This window comes from Neovison vison, chromosome 11, assembly GCF_020171115.1.
Source record: "Neovison vison isolate M4711 chromosome 11, ASM_NN_V1, whole genome shotgun sequence".
Lineage (NCBI taxonomy): Eukaryota > Metazoa > Chordata > Mammalia > Carnivora > Mustelidae > Neogale > Neogale vison.
The window spans coordinates 68,897,104-68,918,582 of NC_058101.1; the positions used below are offsets into that span (position 1 = coordinate 68,897,104).

Below are 21,479 nucleotides of genomic sequence, written 5' to 3' on the forward strand. Positions count from 1 at the left end.
CTTGCTACAACCCCCCCCATATCCCAGTGGATCTGGGACCCCTTGCCACAACCCACCACGTCCCAGTGGATCTGGACCCCTTCCTATAAACCCCATCCCCACCTCCTGAGGGATCTGGAACTTTCGGACCACGCCCAGCTCGTAGTACATCTGGATGCCACATTTGACCAGCTCCAGCTCTGTGCACTCCAGATCAGAGAAGTGGAACTCATAGATGTCGAACTTGGTGGGCCCTGGCAACACTTCCTTCTGTGGGAGGGATTGTGGGGCTGAGGGAGGCAGGCTTTTCTCTTCCCCTCCCAGGATCCTTTGCCCAGTTTTAGATGTCCCAGGTTTGTGGTGACATCTGCCCTTCCAGCTGCTCTGGACTGTGGCTGGCCACTCACAGGACCCACCATGAGAACAGAGTTGTTGTCGGGGAAACAGGTGCAAAGATAGGCACATTAGGAGATATCACACACACACACACACACACACACACACACACACACTCACACACACGTCCCAGGCATAGAGACATGCAGACAGCAGCAAACATCAGATGACATGCTTAGGTCTCCTAGGATTGAGGAAATCACCCCCGACCCTCAGGCCCCTCCAGTCTCCACCTGAGGGGTGGGAGTCAGATTCTGACCAGGATTGTCCCCAGCTCATCCTCCTCACAGTCGGCAGGCTCCTTCCCCAGGCGTTCCCTTGTTGGCTAAGAGAGAAGACAGCTGTGTTGAGACAGAGTAAGTGTCAGCTATACCCCTCATAAGTATGGGAGAGGGTGCCAGCGTCACCTACACCCCTCATGAGTGTGGGACAAGGTGACATCAGGCACAAGACAGGAGTCCCAGCTGGAGCTTCTAGCTTCGGAGAGAAGTGACAGTGGCTCCCATTTCCTGTGTGTCCCTCCTTGCCTCTCTGGCACTGTTCTAAGCTCTCCACATGGACAACAGGGGGAGTCCTCACACAGCCTGACCAGGAGGGCTCTGACCAATCCCTGCTCGCAGCTGAGGATGCAGGGGAGGGACTGCCCCTGGTTGTGCAGAGCACGTAGGACTCCAGGGCTAGCCCGGCCCTCTGACCACAGGATATGCCCCAACTGCAGGGATGCCCTGCCTCCCCCCTGGGCAGGAAAGGGGACCAGGGCCTGACAGGAGTGGTACCAGGATCAGCTGGATTTCGTCCTTGTCACATCTCACGTGGTACAGAACCATGTCCTGGGCGATGTCCTTGCGGTTCTCCAGCTTATTCATCTTGTCGTAGGTGTCCGTGTTCAGCACTGACCAGCCCAGGAACTGCGTGAGGGACTGCAGACACATCAGCAGTGTCACCACCCTGTGTCCTGGTGTGTGGAGTGCTGCTCCAGTGCCCTGAGGGCTTTCAAGCATCCTCCAGGGCCCTCACAGCTCCTCTGGTCCCACTCTCCTCGGGCCTCACGCTGCTAAAGCAGGTGGTAGGAAGGGTCTCCACATGACTGGGTCCCATGCCATCACACAGGCATCCCTCCAAGAGCTGCCCCTGTGACACGTGTTTACCTCCATGAGGACTTCATCCTGCTCGTCAAAAGGCTTCCCGTCTTTCCTGTTGTAGAATGTTGCAACCCCCACAATCTCCTCCTTTTTGTTGACGATGGGCATGGAGAGGACATTCTTGATGACCCACCCCGAGTCGTCCAGAGGCCCTTCCTACAGGGAGAAGTGTCCAGAGATGCCCGCTCCTCTGGGTCTGGCCCTGACTCAGGCCTGTCACCCAGCAAGCACCCATTTCATGTCTTCTGCCCTCAAACTGTGGTGACTGGGTCGTTCCTCTTGTCTGCTAACCCCCCGCCCCCCGCCATGCGTGAGAGCTCTATGTCCCTGGGTTTGTGTTGTGACTTCTCCCGCTAGATGGAACTGGGGCTCTATGCCCCCCAGGGCAGCTTCATGGTATGAATTCTGCGGGCACCCAGGATCCCCTACGGGCACCCAGGATCCCCTGTCTTAGGAGGCTCCCACGCTTGATTGTCTTTGCCGCCATGATCTTAATGTTGATAATAATTGTTGAATTATTGCATTCTATTCTGAGGGCCCCACAAAATATGCTGCTGTTCCCATGTCACATTCCACTGACACCTGGCCAGTGAAAGGTGGGTAGTGGCCAGTTCCTGGAAGAGTCTTGGAGACCACTTGAAAAGAGCAGAAAAGAGCCTGCTCTGGTCATGTGTCCCCGGAGGAGGATCCAAGGGGCAGACTTGAAAAGCCCCTTGTGGTCTGGCCTCGCCTGCCTACTCATAGACCCGTGCCTGGAAGTGTGTGTCTGCTGTGGTTAACCCCTGAGATTGTGAGGTTGCTTCTTAAGGAGCAGAAACTAATTTGGTTCATCGTTTCTGAACCACAATGTGTTCTTCCCTAAGTAAGCATACTTTCTCTAATAAATGAATAGATACCTGAAATTTGAACATTTCGTCGGCGGGGGCATTCATAATGTTACAGATCTGGAAGAGGATTAGGAAAACCATTTCACCTGAAGCAGCCCAATGTACGATAGGGTTCTAAAGACGACTATCCAGCCCGATGAGCTCTATGTAGGTGAGGCAGGGCAGCTGGGAGCTGGCAGGGGTGCACAAGCTGGCAGGAAGGGCCGGGGCGCCAGGCAAGGGCAGGGCCTCAGCAGACTCACAAAGCCACTTTCTGCCACGTAGGTTGGAAGACCACTGGCCAGGGCCCAGTGATCAGCTGGGGGTGTGCTGGGGGAGAGAGCAGAGGGTCAGATGGTCGGTGGGTTATTAGATGTGCACGTAGATTTTGGCAGAGTGTGTGTGTGTTAATTTTGATTCCCTTTTCTGAGCTCTGGGTGTGGTGGGAAGGCTAGCAGGTTGTGGACTCAGGGGGAATAAGAGGAGGCCAGGGGTGTGGTTTGGGGGTGTCTGTACTGTTTTATCCTTCCTCTGCCTATGCTGAGGCCCCTCACCCTGGAGAAGCCCTTTCTTCACTGGGGTCCCCACTCTTCAGTCCAGCCCCTGGAGCTCAGTGTTAGTCACCCGTCCTGCAGGCTTAGTGCCTGGATCCCAGTCCCTCGGTGGAACTTGCAGGATGGGGTTCTGACAGGCTTATGGGTCACATGGCCGTGCAGCTACAGAGCGAGAAACGGCGAACACCTGTTCCCAGTGTCTCTAGTTTGGAGCCCTGACCTGCCCTCAGCCTAGCTGTGCTTCCCTGGGGTGGACATCCCCTCCTACCTGCCCTATGGGGTGTGCCTTCTGGGGGCTCCACCTGCGTGGGTGGCTGGGTGAGCTAAGATGAGACCCTGAGGGACTCAAAGATCAGTTATTGCTGACAGGACCACCTGGATAGCTCACCTGGGCCTCTGGAAGTCCACTCTGGACGTCCATGGTGCCTCCTTCCCCATCCCATTCTGCCTCACCCTCCAGCATAGGGAGTAGACCTGTGTGAGGGACCCGCCTGAGGCTGCTGAGCCATTGTGACAAATCCCCAAAGCCCACCGGGCCTGGGTCTGAGGGTGCTCTGCCTTCAGGTGATGCTTCTCCTAAGACCCTGGCACTTACGGGATGACCTTGATGTCTTCCTTGCCATGGAGGATATAGTCGATGACTTTGTAGAAGACGATTTCCTGCAAAATGGACCACAGCAGTCGTGAAGGGCTCCCTGGGACAGCTCCCCGGTGGGAACCTCCCTGAGGGTGAGAGGAGCTACCCAGGTGTCATACTGGACATGCATTTGCGCACAGAGCACACACCACACCCCCACAGTTACACACAACCTCAAGGCACACATGGATTTGCATACGTGCACCCACACAGTTATACACAACTACACATGCACACATGGACATGCACTCATGCACCCACAGAGTTACACACCTCACGTGCACACATTTTGGATGCCACATGCGCCCACACACTTACACACAACCTCACATAACACATGGACATGCACACATGCGCTCACACCCACACAGTTACATGCAACCTCACATGCACACATGGACATGTACACGTGCACCCACACAGTTACACACAATATCACATGAACATATGGATGTGCACACATGTGCTCACAACCCCACACCCATACAGTTACACACAACCTCACATGCACTCTATGTACACAGACCATCACTGACACTCATGGGACACACAATACACACTTGGTTTGCATTTGTCCTCATTCTGTCTGTGTCCCACTCAAGCCCACACACAAACTAGGTGTGGGACTCCTTCAAATGTATGCACGCAACCCACCCAGGCCAGTACACACATACACAGACACACAAACACTCAACTGTGGCAAGTCATGGTCACAGCCAAGCCATGAACAGGGACTCTTCTACACACTTGACCCACAATCCTGTGAGGAAGGCCCAGTTACCAGCCCCATGTGACCGGTGGGAAGACTGAAGCATGGCCAGGTGGGGTAGTGTGTGCCAGATTGGGTGTACAATAGTGACAGAGGTATCTGCCCCTGCTCCCATGCCCTTTTGACACCACCTTTCTCCTGCCCATGCACCCACATGAGCACACACACGTATACATGGTTCCACACGGGAGGTGCTCCAGTGATTTAAGGGTGGGGCAGCTGCTGGTCATTCTCACTGGGCTGATAACCCCATCAGGAGATCTGCACCTACCCCAGCCTGGCCCCCAGAGCATGGGCTGGAGTCACTGGGGACAGCAGACAAGCACTCAGCGACTGCCCTCCAGAGCAGTCAGGTAGCCAGCTGGCCCACAGCCCCACATCCTTCCTGTAGCCCTCCCTCTCCCACCCTTGGTCAGGTTGGCACAAGTCCCTTCCCCACTCTGGAGTTGTAGTTGGGGCCAGGGAAAGCAAGATACATGGGCTTGGTTTGTTCCCCTCCAACATGACTCACACGGCCGTCGGGTGTGCGTGGCCCTGAGTATGGCTGGGCTTCTCCCATTAGCACAGGCCACACGTCAAAGAACTCCTGAGCAGAGAAGAGAAGGGACAGAGTTGGTGAGCCCTCATAGGAGTAGGACAAGGCTGGCCAGGAGTCCTGTGGAGAACTGAGGCCTCACCTTCTCCTTGGTCATGTCCAGGAGGCCCACTGAGTACCGGTCACAGTTCAGATACGCACGCACGGTGTAGAAGGCCTTGTGGAACTGCCTCTCGATGTCTGTCAGTTCCTCAAACACCTTGTTAGCTGACCACAGCAGCACCTGGGGGGTGGGCACAGCTGTGAGCCTGTGGCCACACAAACACACCTGGGTGAAAACGGCAGCACCTGGGGGTGGGGGAACACCTGTGAACCTGCGGCCCTCCACATCTGGGTGGCCACAGTAGTAGCTGGGAGGACACACCTGGGAGCCTGTGGCCACCCCTTCTCCCCACATGTGTGACCATAGCAGCACATGAGGCGGGGATACCTGTGGGCCTATGGTCATACACACACACACACACACACACACACACACACACACCCCTATGTGACCACAGCAGCAGCTAGGGGGCACCGCTGTGAGCCTGTGGCCCTACACACCCGCAACACCTGTGTGATACCCAACACACATGTACACATGCATCTGACCACAGAGCTTCAGAGGGACACTGGTGATGGTACCCTCCCGATAGCTCTCCACAGAGTCCCATCACCCATGGTTTCATCCAAGCACATGACTACCTGCTCTTTGACCCAGGTGCCCTGAAACCTCTTGGAAGGTAAAGCCTCCAAGCTTTGGCTACATCATTGTCACTCACCGTCTGGTGCTGACCTTAGGCTAGGTTAGTGAGTGAAAGAGTGAATGCATTAAAATTTAAAGGCAAAACTCTGACCAACCTACCTTCCCTAATCAGCCTTGAGAAGCTGGGTTTGAGAGCACGGATTCATTGCATTTTGGATGCCACCGAATGAGTTGAGAGTGATAGTTCATTGACATGCTCCATGAGGCCCTGGCCAGACCCTTCCCAGGACATTGACTCACAACTGAACACCAGGCTGCTGTCCAGGCTCACTGGCCAAGCTCAGAGGAACTCCGTGAGGCTCTCCCCTCACCTGCCTGGCTCGAGTTTCTCAGTTTCCTCAGCCACTGCCCAAAGACAGTTGCCTTCAGGCTGCACCACTCACAACCTCATGCATCTTTTGGCCTGTATTAAGTGTTCCCTGGTACCAAGACTTCCCTGCCACCATGATTCTTCTTTGCATGGTTCCCCTTCAGCCAGCCCCTCTCAGGCCCTCTGCAGCTGCCCACCCTTTGCTGTCACAGGCAGGAATGGGCTCTGGAGACCCCACTTGCCCTCGAGTGCTCTCACCAGCAGGCAGCTTAATCCTAATGCTCTCCATCAGAGCACAAGGCTCACGGAGACCTCTTCCCACCCACCACTCTCCACTGGTGGAGGAGGATTTCCTGGTAGCCTGGCTGCCCCCTCTTTGTCCATCGGTCTGCAAGGCACTCCCATGTGCCATAAGCACTCACTCTGACTGACCACAGGGCCATTGTACAAGGTCTGTCCTCTGCCTTCACAGCACTCATTCCAGAACTTCCTCTTCTTTGAGTCTTAGTCTAAAGTCATCTTCGGAATAACTGTCCTGAGCACTTGCCAAACCTGATCCTTACAACACCCTATTTCATTCTGACCTCATAGAGGCACAGTCTCATTGTCTCCCCACTCCACCACAAGCTCCATGAGGTGGAGCTTTTCCATGGTTAGCAGAGTACCTCACACCTGTGTGTTTGCTGACTACAGGGAAGGCTGCGAGGTTCGAAGCTCTAAGGCAGACAGTCTGAATTCCAGGTCCTGGAGTCAGATGCCACTTTTGACGTCTGGACATGCACAGCAGGAGGGCAGGACTCGGTGTTCACTCATGCACTGCCCTGTGTCTCCTTCACCTTTGAGCTGCTGGCTTAGTGCCCCAGTCCTCCCTGGCTAATGGCTTGGATACAGAACTCTTTACTCTTTTTCTCCACACCTAGTGAGTAAGGGTGCTGGTCTGCTTCTTTTCAGCTCTGTGACCTTAGGAAGGTCAGCTAACTTCCAGACCTCAGTCTCCCCACCTGTAAAATGGGTATAATGATGTTTTTCTCTTGGGATGCTGGGAAGAATGGTGGAATAGGAGTTGGGCTGTCAGAAGAGTGTGTGGCTTTTAGGAGTCCTATGTGTGAGTATGCGTATGAGTGTGCATATGAATGTGTTAATCATCTGTGTGTCTAACTCACAGATACTCCCTGAGCTCCCCCTGTGTACAAAGCCCTGGTTAGGACCAGAACACACACCAGAGCAGTAACAATGAGGGGAGGCCAGCTGCTTAGAGATATCTGGGACAGCTGAAGATCTCCTGGTCCTGCTGAGTGCAGGGAAGGGGTGTGTGTCTGGGCAGCACATCTAAATTTTGAGCTGCCTGAATACTTTGGTGTCCAAAGCCTGTCCCCCAGGAGGAAGACAATGGGGAGGAGGAGGCCTTGTACCTCATAGCACAGCACCTAAGGGAGACTCTTCCTGACCCTCCACCTCGTCCCATCCTTCCCTCCTGGCAGAGCACCTCTTGTCACACCCTAAGCCTCCCCTACTCCCATCAGACCAGGGACTAGTCATCACGTGCTCGTCTTTGCTCCAAAATAGCTTCTCATTTGGCGCTGAGGAAATAGGAGCTCAGAGGGTCTGATGTCAGGCAGCCTGGCTCACCGAGGGCCTCTGCCCTTCCTCTATCTTCCTGTTTCCTTTTTAGCTTTCTGAGTTGAGTTTGGCACACACAGTGAGCAAGTGAGGTGGAACACAGCTGGATGAATTTTCATGTCAGCACGCACCTGTGTCGTCAGGATTTAGAGCACCCGGTCAGCACAGCACCCTCCCCGTCCCTGCCAGGCTCTTCTGAGCTCTGGCTCTGGAGTGTTCTGGGGCTTCATCTAGGCATCTTCATGCAGTGCCTGTCCTGTGTCACTCTGGTGTGGTTCTTCCTGAATCTCCAGTGCTTTGGGCCTCCTGGACACCCTTGCAACCTGGGACCTTCTGAGTCTGCTCCTACTCATCCCATTCCTAGGACAGCCTACCCCTGCCCCAGACTCCAGACTGGAGGTCCTTGACCCTGGCTGACATCCTCCATGTTGCTTGCTAGAGATTAGCAGAACAGGACCCTCAAGGAACAGCCATAAGGGTCAGGGGGTGGGCCTCAAGCTTCCCTCCCTCCCTCCTTCCTTCCATCCTTTCTCTTTTCCTTCCTTCTTCCCTCCCTTTCTCCATTCCTTCCTTCCTTTTTTCTTAAGCAGACTCCACACCCAGTGTGGAGCCCGATGTGGGGCTTGAACTCACAACCCTGAGATTAAGACCTGAACTGAAATTAAGAGCGTGCTACCCAGGTATCCCTGGCCTCAGATTTTCAAGAGAAGTTAGAAATTCAGATTCTTAAGTAAAATCTCATCTTTAAAATATAGGAAATTTGTTGAGTCAGACTAGGACCTTGTGTGGCTCCGCAAGGGCCTCTACCTTTCCCTGTCCCCTCTTTCAGGGTGTAACTCACGCCTCATTTTCTGGACTTTGACCGCTCCCTGGGGAGTGGTTACCCCTTCTTGACCTTAAGCCTGTATCTGCTGTCCTCAGCACACAGCACACCAGTGCCAGCACTTGTGATGTGAACCAAACACTAGGTGCTTGAGTGATCAGGAGCCATCGTCAGCTGGGTGCTGAGGTGTTGCCTTTCACAGATTCATGCTTCAAAATGGGAAACCTGGGATAATGGTGAGGGGTCCCCTGGTGACTTTAGAAATAAGGGGTATCCAATTGCATTTGGGGACAGATAACACAGAGGGCTGCAAAGCCTCTGGAAGGGAAGGCTGGCCTTGCAAGGCCCAACCTGACACTCACATTCCAGGTGGGCGGTGTCAGGTTGCCTGGGGTCTGGGGGGGGGCAGACAGGAAAGGTGGCCTGGTGAACTGCAGCTGGCCTTGGCTCCCAGAGCTCTTACTGAGTGGTGAGCTCCTGAGAGCTGGTTGTCCAACCGTCAGGAATTTTGAGGGCCAATCATTTAACCCAGCCATTATTAAAGTTAAATGATCTGAGCTTAAAAATTAGGAAAATTATATTAGGACAAGGGTATAAATATGCAACCTCATTGTTTCCTTGTTATTTCACTATAGTTCAACGTTATCCATGCTCCTGGGTTATTTATGGTGGAAAGACGATCTGTACCCTGGTGCATCTCTTCCCAACACTGTGTCCAGTAACACCACAGTGGGGGCTTCACGACAAAGCCAGCTGGTACTGCCCAGGGTAGAGAGGCCTGCCAGCCCCTCCTTGTTGTTTTCTGACCCACATGCTCTGACTTCTGAGTGTTTCCACTTGTCCACATGACAAGAATATGAGGCCAGCAGTTGAGCATGCATGCTGTCTCTATGGCCTTCGGAAACTGTCCTGCCCTGGGAGGGGGCAGGACTCTGGTCTTCACACTGAGCCAGCAGGCCATGGTCACACGGGCAGCCTAGAAGGTCAGAGAGGCCAGAGTCCTCACCAATGGGGCCCTTCATCTAGCTTTTGGTGCAATCTGGACTGTTGGGCAGTGGGAATCATTCAGCTAAAACGGGTCAGTTTGATGCAGTAGATCAGGGAGAAATTCCAACATCCCTAGCCAAACCTAATGTTTACCTTGTTGCTTCTGTTGCCTCTGACCAAAGCGGCTTAGCTTCTTTCAGGAAGGGATTGACAGGAGCCCCTGAGTGGAGCCTGCAAGAAGGGTGGCCAGTAGTTCTTGCCTGGAGGATGGAGGGCTGGTCTGAGGGACTATAGCCTGGTTGAGGGGTTGTTAGGACCCTGGAAAGCTGCTGAGGTTTGAGGAGGGCCGGGACAAGCTGTGCTGGAGGACTGCTTTAATTCCCAGGTGCCTGCTTTCCTGCAGCACAAGTTGGAGAAAAAGAAAGGACAGGGACCAGGCTTAACTGGAAGCAGTTTGGGTGCCAGTCTCTAGTCACTGGCTGAAGTTTGGTCTCTATGGAGAGAAAGGTAGATCTACCTCTCTAAAAAAAAAAAAAAAAAAAAAAGGATTGTGAAGTAGAGCCCCATGCTTTGTGCAAATTAATTAGGGTTCTTAAAAATGTTGCTCACAGTGTGAGGTATCAGAAACAGCTTTCTACCTGGACTAGGTGATGTCTGAGTAGGAAATCAAAGCACACAACTAGACATGTACATCCACGGTGGAGCTCTCATTTCAAGTACGTCTGTACACGTGTGTGGTCTGAGCAACAGGAAACAATGCGTTTTCAGACAGTCCGTGTTCCCTAAGCTTTGGCAGTTCACTCCTGGAATGATACTTATTACCTGGTTTAGATCTGGGATAGCTAGACAACAGAACAGACAAAAATCCCTGAGTTTTAGAATTCACTTCTAGGTGGGGGCAGGGGGATCTAACACATGAGCAGCATGAACCGCCATATGGCTTGTTACGTGGAGATGTAGGGAATACAAAGGAAATATAGGAGGCAGGGCTAGGTAGGGAATGTGGGGCTTGAACAGGGATACTCAGGGCAGGGGAGATCTGTCTGCAGAGGAGCCACTGGTGTGTGGAAACAGTGTTCTTGGCAGAGGGACCTGCCGATATAGGAGCGGACAATGGCTATGGGGGACAATAGCTAGGATGGAGCAGGGGGTGGGGAGAGACAGAAGCAGGGGAAGAGGACTGCAGGGGAGTCCCTGAGGCCACCCAGTGACATGACCTAAGTTTTCAAAGTAGGGCTCTGACTGTTGAGTGGGGGTGGGCTTGACAAGGTGCAGAAGGAGAAGGATCCTGAGATGCGTCCATGATCTTGGCAGACTGGGCCCTGATTTGTGTCTATAAAGGGGAGCAGTCAAGCGGGGTTAGTTGGAGAGGGAAGTGGAGGCTCAGTAACACAACAGGCAGAGAATTAAAAACCTGGCTTTCCCAGGTGACTTTCCTGGACGGAACTGCATTCCCTTTCCCCCACCTCTGGGCAATACCACATGGGGGGAAGTGTGTGTGGTGGGACAGAGCCAAGAAAACGCTCCCAGACTTGCCTCTCTAAGATCCACACCTGGGATGCTTGAGATGGGCTTTGAATCCTGGCCTGAAGTCACTGTTTTGGAGATGTTGCTGATAAGAACTGGGGAAATGTCCACACAACAACTAAGTTCAGGGGCCTGACTGAGAGGAAGCTGCATTATCCATTCCTGGGAGTAGAGGGGTCTACAGAGCAGGGACAGACAGAACGAGAACAACTCAGGACATCAGCCCAAGGGAGGTGGGCTAGACCCTGCCACGTCAGAGGGATATACAGAGAGGGTGTTTGAAGAAAAATGACAGGAAACCCCCTGAATTTGATGTAATACATAAATATCAATACCCAAGAAGCACAACACACACCAAGGCACATTATAATCAAACTGTTGAAAGCCAAGACAAAGAAAGCCTTGAAAGCAGTGAGAAAAGCAACTTGTCACATATGAGAGATCCTCACTAAGGCTGTCTGCAGATTGCTCATCAGGAATCTTGTTTGGAGGTCAGAAGATAATGGGTTGACATAACCAAAGTGCTAAAATTTTTTAAAAAAAAACCTGTTCAAAATTGAGAGAGAAATGAAGACATTCCCAGGTAAATAGAAGCTGAGTGCATTGGTCAAGACCTGCCCTGCAAGAAGTGTGAAAGGGAGTCCTGCAGTGGAAATGATGGACACAAGAAAGGGACTCACAGATGTATAAAGAAATAAAGATTTCATTAAAAGTAAAAAGATGGGCAATTATAAAAGCTAGCATTATTGTAACAACAAAAGCTAGAAAACATTGCTGAAATAAATTAAAGAAGGCATAAATAAATAGAAAGACAGACCTTAGTCATGAATTGGAAGACTTAATATTGTTATAGTATCAATATCACCCAAAGGGACCTAGAGATTCAATATAATCCCTATCAAAATCTCAATGATGTTTTTGCAGAATTTAAAAAAAATCCTAAAATGCATATGGAATCTCAAGGGCCCTGAATAACCAATCTTGGAAAAGAAGAACAAAGAGGAGGACTCATTGACTTCCTGAACTCAAGACTGGTTACAAAGTTACCTTAATCAAAACAATGTGATTCTGGCATCAAGACAGACAAATAGATCAATGGAATAGAACAGAGAGTCTAAAAAGAAACCTGCACATAAATGGTCAAATGATTTTCAACAGGGATTCCAAGATCAGTCAGTGGGGAGAAAGTTAGGTTTTGAACAAATGGTGTTGGGAAAACTGGATATCCCTGTGCAAAAGAATTGAAGTGGATCCTTAACTCACATTATTTACAAAAATTAACTAAAAATGAATGAAGGACCTAGAAGACCTATAACTATAAAACTCTTAAAAGAAAACATAGGACAAGAGCTTCTTCATAAGAGACTCTTTTTTTTTTTAAAAAGATTTTATTAATTCACTTGACAGAGAGAGACCACAGTAGACAGAGAGGCAGGCAGAGAGAGAGAGAGGGAAGCAGGCTCCCCGCTGAGCAGAGAGCCCGATGCGGGACTCGATCCCAGGATCCTGAGATCATGACCCGAGCCGAAGGCAGCGGCTTAACCCACTGAGCCACCCAGGCGCCCCAACAAGAGCTTCTTGACACGGTTTGGCAATGGTTTCTTGGGTAGGGCAAGAAAGACCCAGTCAACAACAACAACAAAATAGATAAATTGGGTTTTCTGAAAATTAAAAACTTCTGTGCATCAAAGGTAAAAGGGCAACCCACAGAATGGGAGAAAATATTTTTAAATCATATATCTCATAAGGGGTGAATATGCAGACTATGTAAAGAATCCCTAAAACACAACAACAAAAAACCAAATAACCAGATTAAAAAATGGGCAAAGGACTATAATAGACATTCCAAAGAAGATACACAGATGGCCAATACTCACATGAAAGGATGATCAATATTACTAATCACTGGGGCAATGCAAACCAGAACTACAATAAAGCACCACCTCATACCCATTAGTATGGCTACTATAAAAACACCCAGGAAATAACAAGTGTTGGAGAGAATGTGGAGAAATCGGAACGCTGGGCACGGTTGGCGAAAACAGCAAATGGTGCAGTCACTGTGGAAAACAGTATGAAAGTTCCTCAAAAAGTTAAAAATAGAACTACCCTATGACCCAGCAATTCCACATTTGTGTATGTACTCAAAAGAACTGAAAGCGGGGTCTCCAAGAGATGTTTGTGCACTCATATTCATAACAGTGTTATTCACAGTAGTTAAAACGTGGAAGCAACCCAAGTGTACATTGATGGATAAAAGGAGAGCAAAATGTGGTCTATCCAGATAACAGAATATTATTCATTCTTAAAAGAAAGAAATTTGGACACCTGCTACAAAATGGATGAGCCTCGAGGACTTTATGTTAAATGAAACAAGCCAGTTACAAAAGGATGAGTACTGTATGATTCCCTTTATGTGAGGTACTTCGAGCAATCAGAATCACAGAGGCAGAAAGTAGAATGATGGGTGCCAGGAGCTGTGGACAAGGGGACTGGGGAGTTAGGATTTAATGAGGCTAGAGTTTTAGCTTGGGAATATGTAAAGAGTTCTAGAGATGGATGGTGTAATGGTTACACAATATGAATGCACTTAATACCACTGAACTGTAGACTTAAAAGTGGTTAAGATAGTAAATTTTATATAGGTGTATTTTACCACAATAAAAATAATTAGGAAAACAGTAAAGAGAAGGAGAAATATATACTATGCTAGCACCAATCAAAAGAAACCTGCCATGGCTATTATCAGTTGTAGACAAAGCACACTTCAGAAGAAGGAACATTATCGGGGTAAAAAGGGACATTACATAACGATACAGGGGGTCATTTCTCCAAGGAGATAACGTCTTTAGTGTGTATGGACCTAACTATAGAGCATCAAATTACATGAAGCAAACATTGATAGAACTTGAGGAAGAAAGAGATAATCCCACTAGTCGGCTGACTTCCATGCTCTTCTTTCAGTAACTGGTAGATCTGGCAGGCAGGAAATCAGTACGACCTCTGCATCCAAAAACAGCAGAATATATGTTCTTTCAAGGTCACATGGAGCACTCACCAAAATAGACCATATTCTGGGCCATAAAACATATCTTTGTATTCTCATACTACAGTAGAATTAAACTAGAGATCAGAAATTAAACAGAAAGTAGTTGGAAAATTCCAAAATATATGAAACAGAACTCTTCTAAATAATACATGGGTCAAAGAAGAAGTCTCCAAGGAAATTTATAAAGAGTTTGAAGTACATGGAAACAAAAATACAGCTTGTTGAGGTTTGTGGGATGCTGTGAAAGTGGTGCTTAGAGGCATGCTGACAACATCGAGTGAACATAGTAGAGGAAAAGCAAGATCCAAAATCAATAGTCTAATTTCAGGAAACTAGAAAAGGGTAATCAATTTAAGCCTAAAGCAAGCAGAAGGAAAAAGATAAACACTGAGAACAACACTAAGCCCCCAAAGGTAACAACTTAGATAAAGTGAAGTTTTCAATGCCTTCAAAGACACAAACTATCATCACCCATATAAAGTGAAATAGAATCATCTGAACAGAACTGTACATATTAAAGATATTGGAATAATAATTAATAATCCTCCATGAAGAAAGCACCCTTCCTTGATGAACTCATTGGTGAATTCTACTTAACATAGGTAGAAGAAATTACGTCAAATTCACTACAGTCTCTTTCAAAAAATAGAAGCAGAGGGAACTCTTCTTAGCCCATTCTATGAGGCCAGCATTACCTAATACCAAAACCAGATAAAGACATCACAAAAAAGAAAAACTACAGACCAAAATCTCATAGGAGCATTTGCAGAAATTCTTTTTTTTAAGAGATTTTATTTATTTATTTGACACAGAGAGAGATCACAAGTAGGCAGAGAAGCAAGCAGAGAGAGAGAAGGAAGCAGACTCCCCGCTGAGCAAAGAGCCCGTTGCAGAGCTCTATCCCAGGGTCCTGGGATCATGACCTGAGCTGAAGGCAGAGGCTTTAACCCACTAAGCCACCCAGGCGCCCCTGGTTTTGGTAATATTTTATTAAGAATTTTTGTATCAGGGCGCCTGGGTGGCTCAGTGGATTAAGCCTCTGCCTTCAGCTTGGGTCATGATCTCAGGGTCCTGGGATCGAGCCCCGAATCGGGCTCTCTGCTCAGCGGGGAGCCTGCTTCCTCCTGTCTCTTTCTCTGCCTGCCTTTCTGCCTACTTGTGATCTCTGTCTGTCAAATAAATAAATAAAATCTTTAAAAAATATATTACCAAAACCAATCCAATAAAGTATAAAAATAAGTATAATCCACGAGTAAGTATGACTTATTCCAGGTCTACGTGGCTGGCTCAACATCTGAAAATCAGTATAATCCACCACGTCAATAGGCTAAAGAAGAAAAATAACACGTTCATATCAATTGATGGAGAAAAAGTATTTTATAAAAATCCAACAATCATTCAGAATAAAAACTCTGCCAAATAGAAAGAAGCTTCCTTAGCTAGATGAAAATCCTACAAAACCCTTCAGCAAGCATCAAACTTAACAGTGAGAAACTAGATGTTTCCCTCCTAATATTGGAAATATGTCAAGGATGTCCCCTCTCACCAGTCCTATCCACATTGTACTGGAATTCTGAGCAAGTACAATAACATAAGAAGAAATACTATGTAGATAGATTGGGAAGGAAGGAATAAAACTGTCTTTGCTTACAGATGACATGATTGTTTATGTGAAAATACCAAGGAATCATTTAAAAAACCTTCCTGGAACTAATAAATAATTGCTTTAAGGTCAGAGGATACAAGGGTAACATACAAAAGTCAGCCACTTTTCTTTATATCAGCAATACATAACTGGAACTTGAAATTAAGAACGCAAAACCACTTATATTAGCATAAAAATAAAATGCTTAGGTACAAATGAACAAATGCAGTCCCAATTAAAATCAGCAATCTATTTCGTGCATATGGCAAACTGATTTTAAAGTTTATATGGAAAGGCACCTCCCCCGACCCATGGAATAACCAGCATAATACTGCAGAAAAAAAGTTGGAGAATTGATATTTCTGATTTCAAGACTACAAAGCTATAATGATCAAGACACTATGGTATTAGTGAAAAAATAGATGCATAGATCAATAAAGCAGAATCAAGAACCTAGAAACAGACTTGCACAGCTGCAGTGTGATGAAGGAATAAAGGCTATTTGGTGGAGAAAGGATAGTTTTGCAAATTTGATATCCATATGCAAACAAGTGTATCTAAATCCAGACCCTACAGCTTTCATAAATACTAACTCATAGACCTAACTATAAAACTCCTAGAAGATGACATGGAAGAAAATTTGGATGACCTTGAGTTTGGTGATGAGATTTTTAAAAGAAGTTGTTATTTTGATTCCAGTTAGTGAAACCCAGTGCGGTGCTAATTTCAGGTGCACAATACAGTGACCCAGCACTTCCTCAGACACCGGAAGCTCGTCACCACAAGCGCCTTCCTTAGTCCCCATCACCTCTTACACCGCCCCCACCACCGCAACAGTCAGTGCGTTCTCTATTGTTAAGAGTCTGTTTCTTGGTTTTTTCCCCTTTGCTTGTTTGTTTTGCTTCTTAAATTCCACATACAAGTGAAATCCTATGGTGTTTGTCTTTCTCTGACTGACTTTGTTTAGGGTTATACTCTCTAGCTCCACACATGTTGCCGCAAGTGGCAAGATTTCATTCTTTTTAAAGGCTGAATCATATTCTATGATATCTGTCTCACATCTACTTTATCCACTTTGATGGTTATGGTAATGAGTTTGAAGATGCAACTACACTTTGTGAAGGAAAAGTTAGTAAGGTGGACTTCATTAAAATTTAAAACTTTTGTTTTCCCATATGCACTGTTAAGAGAATGAGGAAACACGTTATATCCTTGGAGAAAATATTTACAAAACACACTCCAGTAAAGGGTTTGTATCCAAAAATTACAAAAACTGTAAACAATAAGGAAACAGAAAACTAATTTAAAAATGGGTGAAGATGTGAACAGACACCTCACCAAAGAATAAGATACAGATGGGAGATAAGTATCTGAAAAAATGTGCAATAATATGCATCATTAGGGAATTGTAAATTAAAACAAAAATCAGATACATCAATTAGAATGACTAAAATCCAAGTAACTGACAGTACCAAAAACTCACGAGGTTGAGGTTGTGGTTGCAGAGCCATCAGAATTCTCATTCATTATCGATGGAATGCAAAATGACACAGTTGCTTTTTGGCAGTTTCTCAGAAAGTTAGATACACTTACACCGTATCATCCAGCAGCTACACATCTTGCAGATGACATGATATATATATATCTGGTATATACTTGCCTGAACTGAAACTTACACACAAACCTGCACACAAATGTTTATAGCAATTTTATTCATAATTGCCCCACACCGGAAGCAATCAAGATCTCCTTTCACAGGTGAATGTGATACATCCGGACAATGGAATATTATTCAGCTCTAAAAAGAAATGAGCTATCAAGCCATAACAAGACATGGAGGAGCTGTAAATGCATCTTACTAAGGGAAAGAAGTTGATCTGAAACAGCTACACACTGCATGGTTCTCACTCTATGACATTCTGGAAAAGGCAAACCGGTGGAGGCAGCAGAAGGATCAGTGGCTCCCAGCGGCTCCGTGGTGGGGAGGGAGAGACGAGTGGGTAGGGCACAGGGGAATTTTAGGGCAGTGAAATTATTCTGCAGGGTACTGTAACAGTGTAGACCTGTCATGATGCATTTGTTAGGTCTGTAGACGTTTACTGCACGAACAACAGACCCTACGGTGCCGCAAGGAGACCGTCCTTTAGCAGGCTGGGAGATTCCACGAAAGAATGCAGACTCTGACTAGAGAACCAAACTGTACACTTGGAACCACCTCACTGAAGGAGGTGGGGGAAAGGGGCTGACTGAAGCATTTTTGGAAATGAGCAGAGTCTTTAAGTCTAACGAGAAAAGGGGTTGCCCGTAAACACTGTCCTCTGCTTGATAAAACTCTCTCCAGTGGGGGATGGGGTAGCGGTTCTGTTCTTGCTGTGCCCACACTGGGACTGAACTGTAATGTGGATGAGTGGTGGAGGAGGGGAGCCAGGGGTCTCACTGTCAGAGTGCAGACCTGCATCGTAGCAAGTGGGGAAGCCAGAATGATCTGTGTGGTGACAGATCATGTTGGAAACACCAGCAAGAAGGCAAGTCTAACTTCTGTGGATTTGTGCTTATGTGTAGAACTATTTGCAGATGTGTCCACGCACAGGCTCGTATGTACACCCCAGTAGCCAAGAACACACCTAGTGCCCAGATCTCTGCTTCTAAGACCACTCCCCAATTAGAGCAGCGGGCTCCTTGGGGAACTGCTGATTCCAGGGCCAGACGGGAAATATACAAGTGAGTCTGGAGTGTCTGGTTGTGCCAGAAAGTACAGAGGAGTGTTCAACACCCCCCACCCTGGAAACTAGCAAATTCACCCATCCGCCAACGAAACACACAGAAAACAACCCAGAGTGATAGGGTTGACGGGTTTTGTTAGGTGGCCTGAGAATGGCTACAGTCAGAACACACTGAACAACAAAATCAATCAAGTTGACCAGGGTTATAACCTAAACACCCATGACTCCAGAGGGATGTAAACAAATGATAATATAAACTCTTAGAAGTGTGAAAGGAGACACATTTCTGGTGGAGAACCCTGTTCCTGCAGCGTGGGGCTCACAGTGACTTCCCCCTAAAGAGAAGAATGCACCTGGGGTCCTTTCTAGAAACCAGTCTCATGTGTTGGGTCAGCCACACAGCCCTTCTCTGCTCCCTACTTGGCCCCGAGCCCTGCCTGAGCAACCCCCAGCTGTGCCAGCACTTCTTCCAAGGCCTCAGGCCATGTTCTTCCCTCTGCTCAGGGTACCCTCTTGTCCTCCCCCAAGGGTCTTCCCACTGCCCCTGCTGCACAGCCATGGCCTGTGGCAGGTATCGCTCTCTCTCGGCTTTTATTTTCTTTCCCAGTCAGTGGGGCTGGCCTATGGTCAGAAGATACCCTCAGGGGATCTCAGATCCCCGGCTCAGGCTGCTTCTTCCATAGCTGGTGGGTCAGGAGGAGGAACCCAAATAGCCTTTGTAGATGCTGACACAAGCAGAGGAACCTCTCATCGTTTTAAGCAAGTTTACAGCGGGTGACCAGGACGCACACAGCATTTGCAGACGGAACAGAAAGTGGGGAGGGTATGGAGTGATCAGGTCACCCTCCACATCTTCTAAGGCTCAGCCTGGAGGCCATATCTTTATAGCTTTCCCAGCCCCAGGCCCAGAGGGACAAGAGCTGCCTTTTTGTCCTCTCCCAGGGCCCACACACTGTCTTCCAGGCCTCCAGTGGGGCGGAAACTGAGGTAGGAGGACACAGAAGGGACTTACCTCCTGTGCCCGCCAGCTCTGTACCCACTCCCAAAACACAAGGCCCCACCTTGCTCCCATCAGGCCCCACACTCTCCTTGCTGGGAGAGAGGTGGGGGGAAGCAGATTCCAGCCCTGGAAGCAGTGGTGATCCTGTGCAGCTAGGGGCCGAACCCCCCAGGGGACTCTGCCGCCAGGTGGCAGAACCTCTGTCCCCGTTGCCCATTCATCATTCACCCCAGCCCCTCCCGAAGAGGGTCTGCTGCAGCTTCTAAGGAGTAGTGTCTGCTGCATTTGCAGGTGCCCACACCACCTGGGTTGGGAGCGAGTCAGGGTGAGCAGAAGGGATGAGAGTGCCAACCTCTCCTTGGGTCCCAGCTGCAGATGGTCCCCACAACACTGTCTCCCGGCAGCAACATCACACCACAGCCATGAAAAGCCACAGGAAGCCCTGCAGCTGCGGGTCTTGAGCCCCCCAGGCTAAGCACCATATTGTCACTGTTCAGAGAGACTGGCACAGGGGCGGGGACACACTCAGATGTCCCCAAGGGTGGGCTGGGGCGGGGCGGTTACCTGGCCGCGGCGTGTCTCACAGTTGTGCAGGTAGCTCAGGTGGTAGATCTTCAGGTTTAAGGTGCCAAAATTCAAGTACTTCAAGAAGACCTGAAACAGACATCACACCAACAGCAGTTAGCAACCCTGGTTTTTAGCAGGTGCCCAGGTGTGCAAGGCTGGAGAGGTGCCCAGCTGCCTGGACAGGATACTGATGTCAGCACGTGTGGGCCCGTACACGTGAGGAGACATACAGACGTGTAAAAGGGACACAGAGATGAGCTCAGGGAGCTAAGCTGAGGAGAGGTGTGCACACAGATGCCGGGAAAACACACACGTGCCCACCAGGCACAGGACAGACCCGGGGACAGAGGTGGCCCACGCACAGAGGCTTGCAGGCTCAGAAGGCCCCCAACACTCACATCTTCATCTTCACTTGTGAAACATGGGCCGTCAAGCTTGTTCACAGCCATAATGACAGCCACAACGTCTTTGCCGTTCATGATGGGCGTGGCCAGAATGTTCTTCGTCACGTAGTCGGTCAGCTCATCCGCAAAGGGGCTGAAGTGGGGACACTGGGTAGCAAGAGGAGAGGAAAGAGAGGTCGTCAGTCTGGAGAGCCCGGGCTTCCCCGTCCCCGGTGGGGGCAGAGTTAAGCTCCAGGCCACCGCCCAGGCCAGTGCTGAGCCCCAGGTGGCCCTGCCCCAGGCATCAGGAGCCCAGGCAGTGTAAGAGCACATGGCTCGTGGCCTGTCCTTGTGGCTCCAAGTGGGGGGTTAGAGGCCTGAGTGGCTCCCCCAATCGGAGCCACTAATCCCAGCTCTGGATCACAGACTCTGCTGAGTCCTCACAAGGCCTGGGCTGTGGCAGGCCTGGGTCCTCCCACATCGGCTGTCCTCTGGCCAAGCCAGCCTCTTGGGTACCTCTGGAATCATTCATTTGCCTGTCCATAAGCCCCTCTTAGTTCAGACTTCCGTCTCCTGCCTTCACCTGCCCTGCGGTCATCTCCCACAGGCCACAAGTGTGTTGGCTGAATAAAGGGTTAATGTGAGTCAGGGTGGAGGGTCCTCTGCAGGTTTCCTGGGGCTGTGCTCCAACTAGCGTCTTCTCTGTGAGGCCTGTTGCCTACTTGTTGCATCTGCCTACTTGTGGTTCTCAGGGCAGGTCCTGCTAGTCTCAGTGTTGCTTCCTGGGCCTCTCCTTGATGGGGGACTGGTTGAGGGGCTCTTAAGTTCTGCCTCTAGAGGGAATAGGCCCAGGGGATGCAGTGTTACCAGGATGAGGCCCCTTCTGATGACTAGGACTCTGCCCTTCAGGGTGGATGTGACTCTAGCTCTAGCCTCCTACTTCCTGGGCGCTGCTATTTATTTGCATGAGGCCAAAGTGACCCTTTGCAGAGCTGTGGGGGACAGCAGAGTTGGACTTCCTGGGTTGGAGGCCTGGACCTCCAGCAAGGACGGGATGGGCCTGTGCCCCTCTCCTCACTGGTCAGCTTGGGTTGAGTGAGAAAACCCCTGTAAATTCTGCCTACATCTGTGATGATTACTTGTTGTTGAAGGAGCTCTTTTG

At 49.2% G+C, this 21,479-nt stretch overlaps 1 protein-coding gene across 2 annotated transcripts in view; it reads right to left on the minus strand.

Moving 5' to 3' along the window:
* The window catches only part of PDE6B (phosphodiesterase 6B), a 32,639-nt gene that overhangs the window by 7,371 nt on the left and 3,789 nt on the right, over positions 1-21,479 (minus strand). For both annotated transcript variants that reach the window (XM_044225715.1, XM_044225714.1), the window contains exons 2-12: positions 20,333-20,485; positions 19,932-20,021; positions 5,021-5,161; positions 4,855-4,929; positions 3,533-3,597; positions 2,647-2,713; positions 2,414-2,461; positions 1,524-1,673; positions 1,152-1,295; positions 635-700; positions 103-249 (exon numbers count right to left, since the gene is read on the minus strand). In XM_044225715.1, coding sequence (XP_044081650.1) covers positions 103-249; positions 635-700; positions 1,152-1,295; positions 1,524-1,673; positions 2,414-2,461; positions 2,647-2,713; positions 3,533-3,597; positions 4,855-4,929; positions 5,021-5,161; positions 19,932-20,021; positions 20,333-20,485 — 1,146 coding nt within the window. The remainder of the gene's footprint in view (positions 1-102; positions 250-634; positions 701-1,151; positions 1,296-1,523; positions 1,674-2,413; positions 2,462-2,646; positions 2,714-3,532; positions 3,598-4,854; positions 4,930-5,020; positions 5,162-19,931; positions 20,022-20,332; positions 20,486-21,479) is intronic.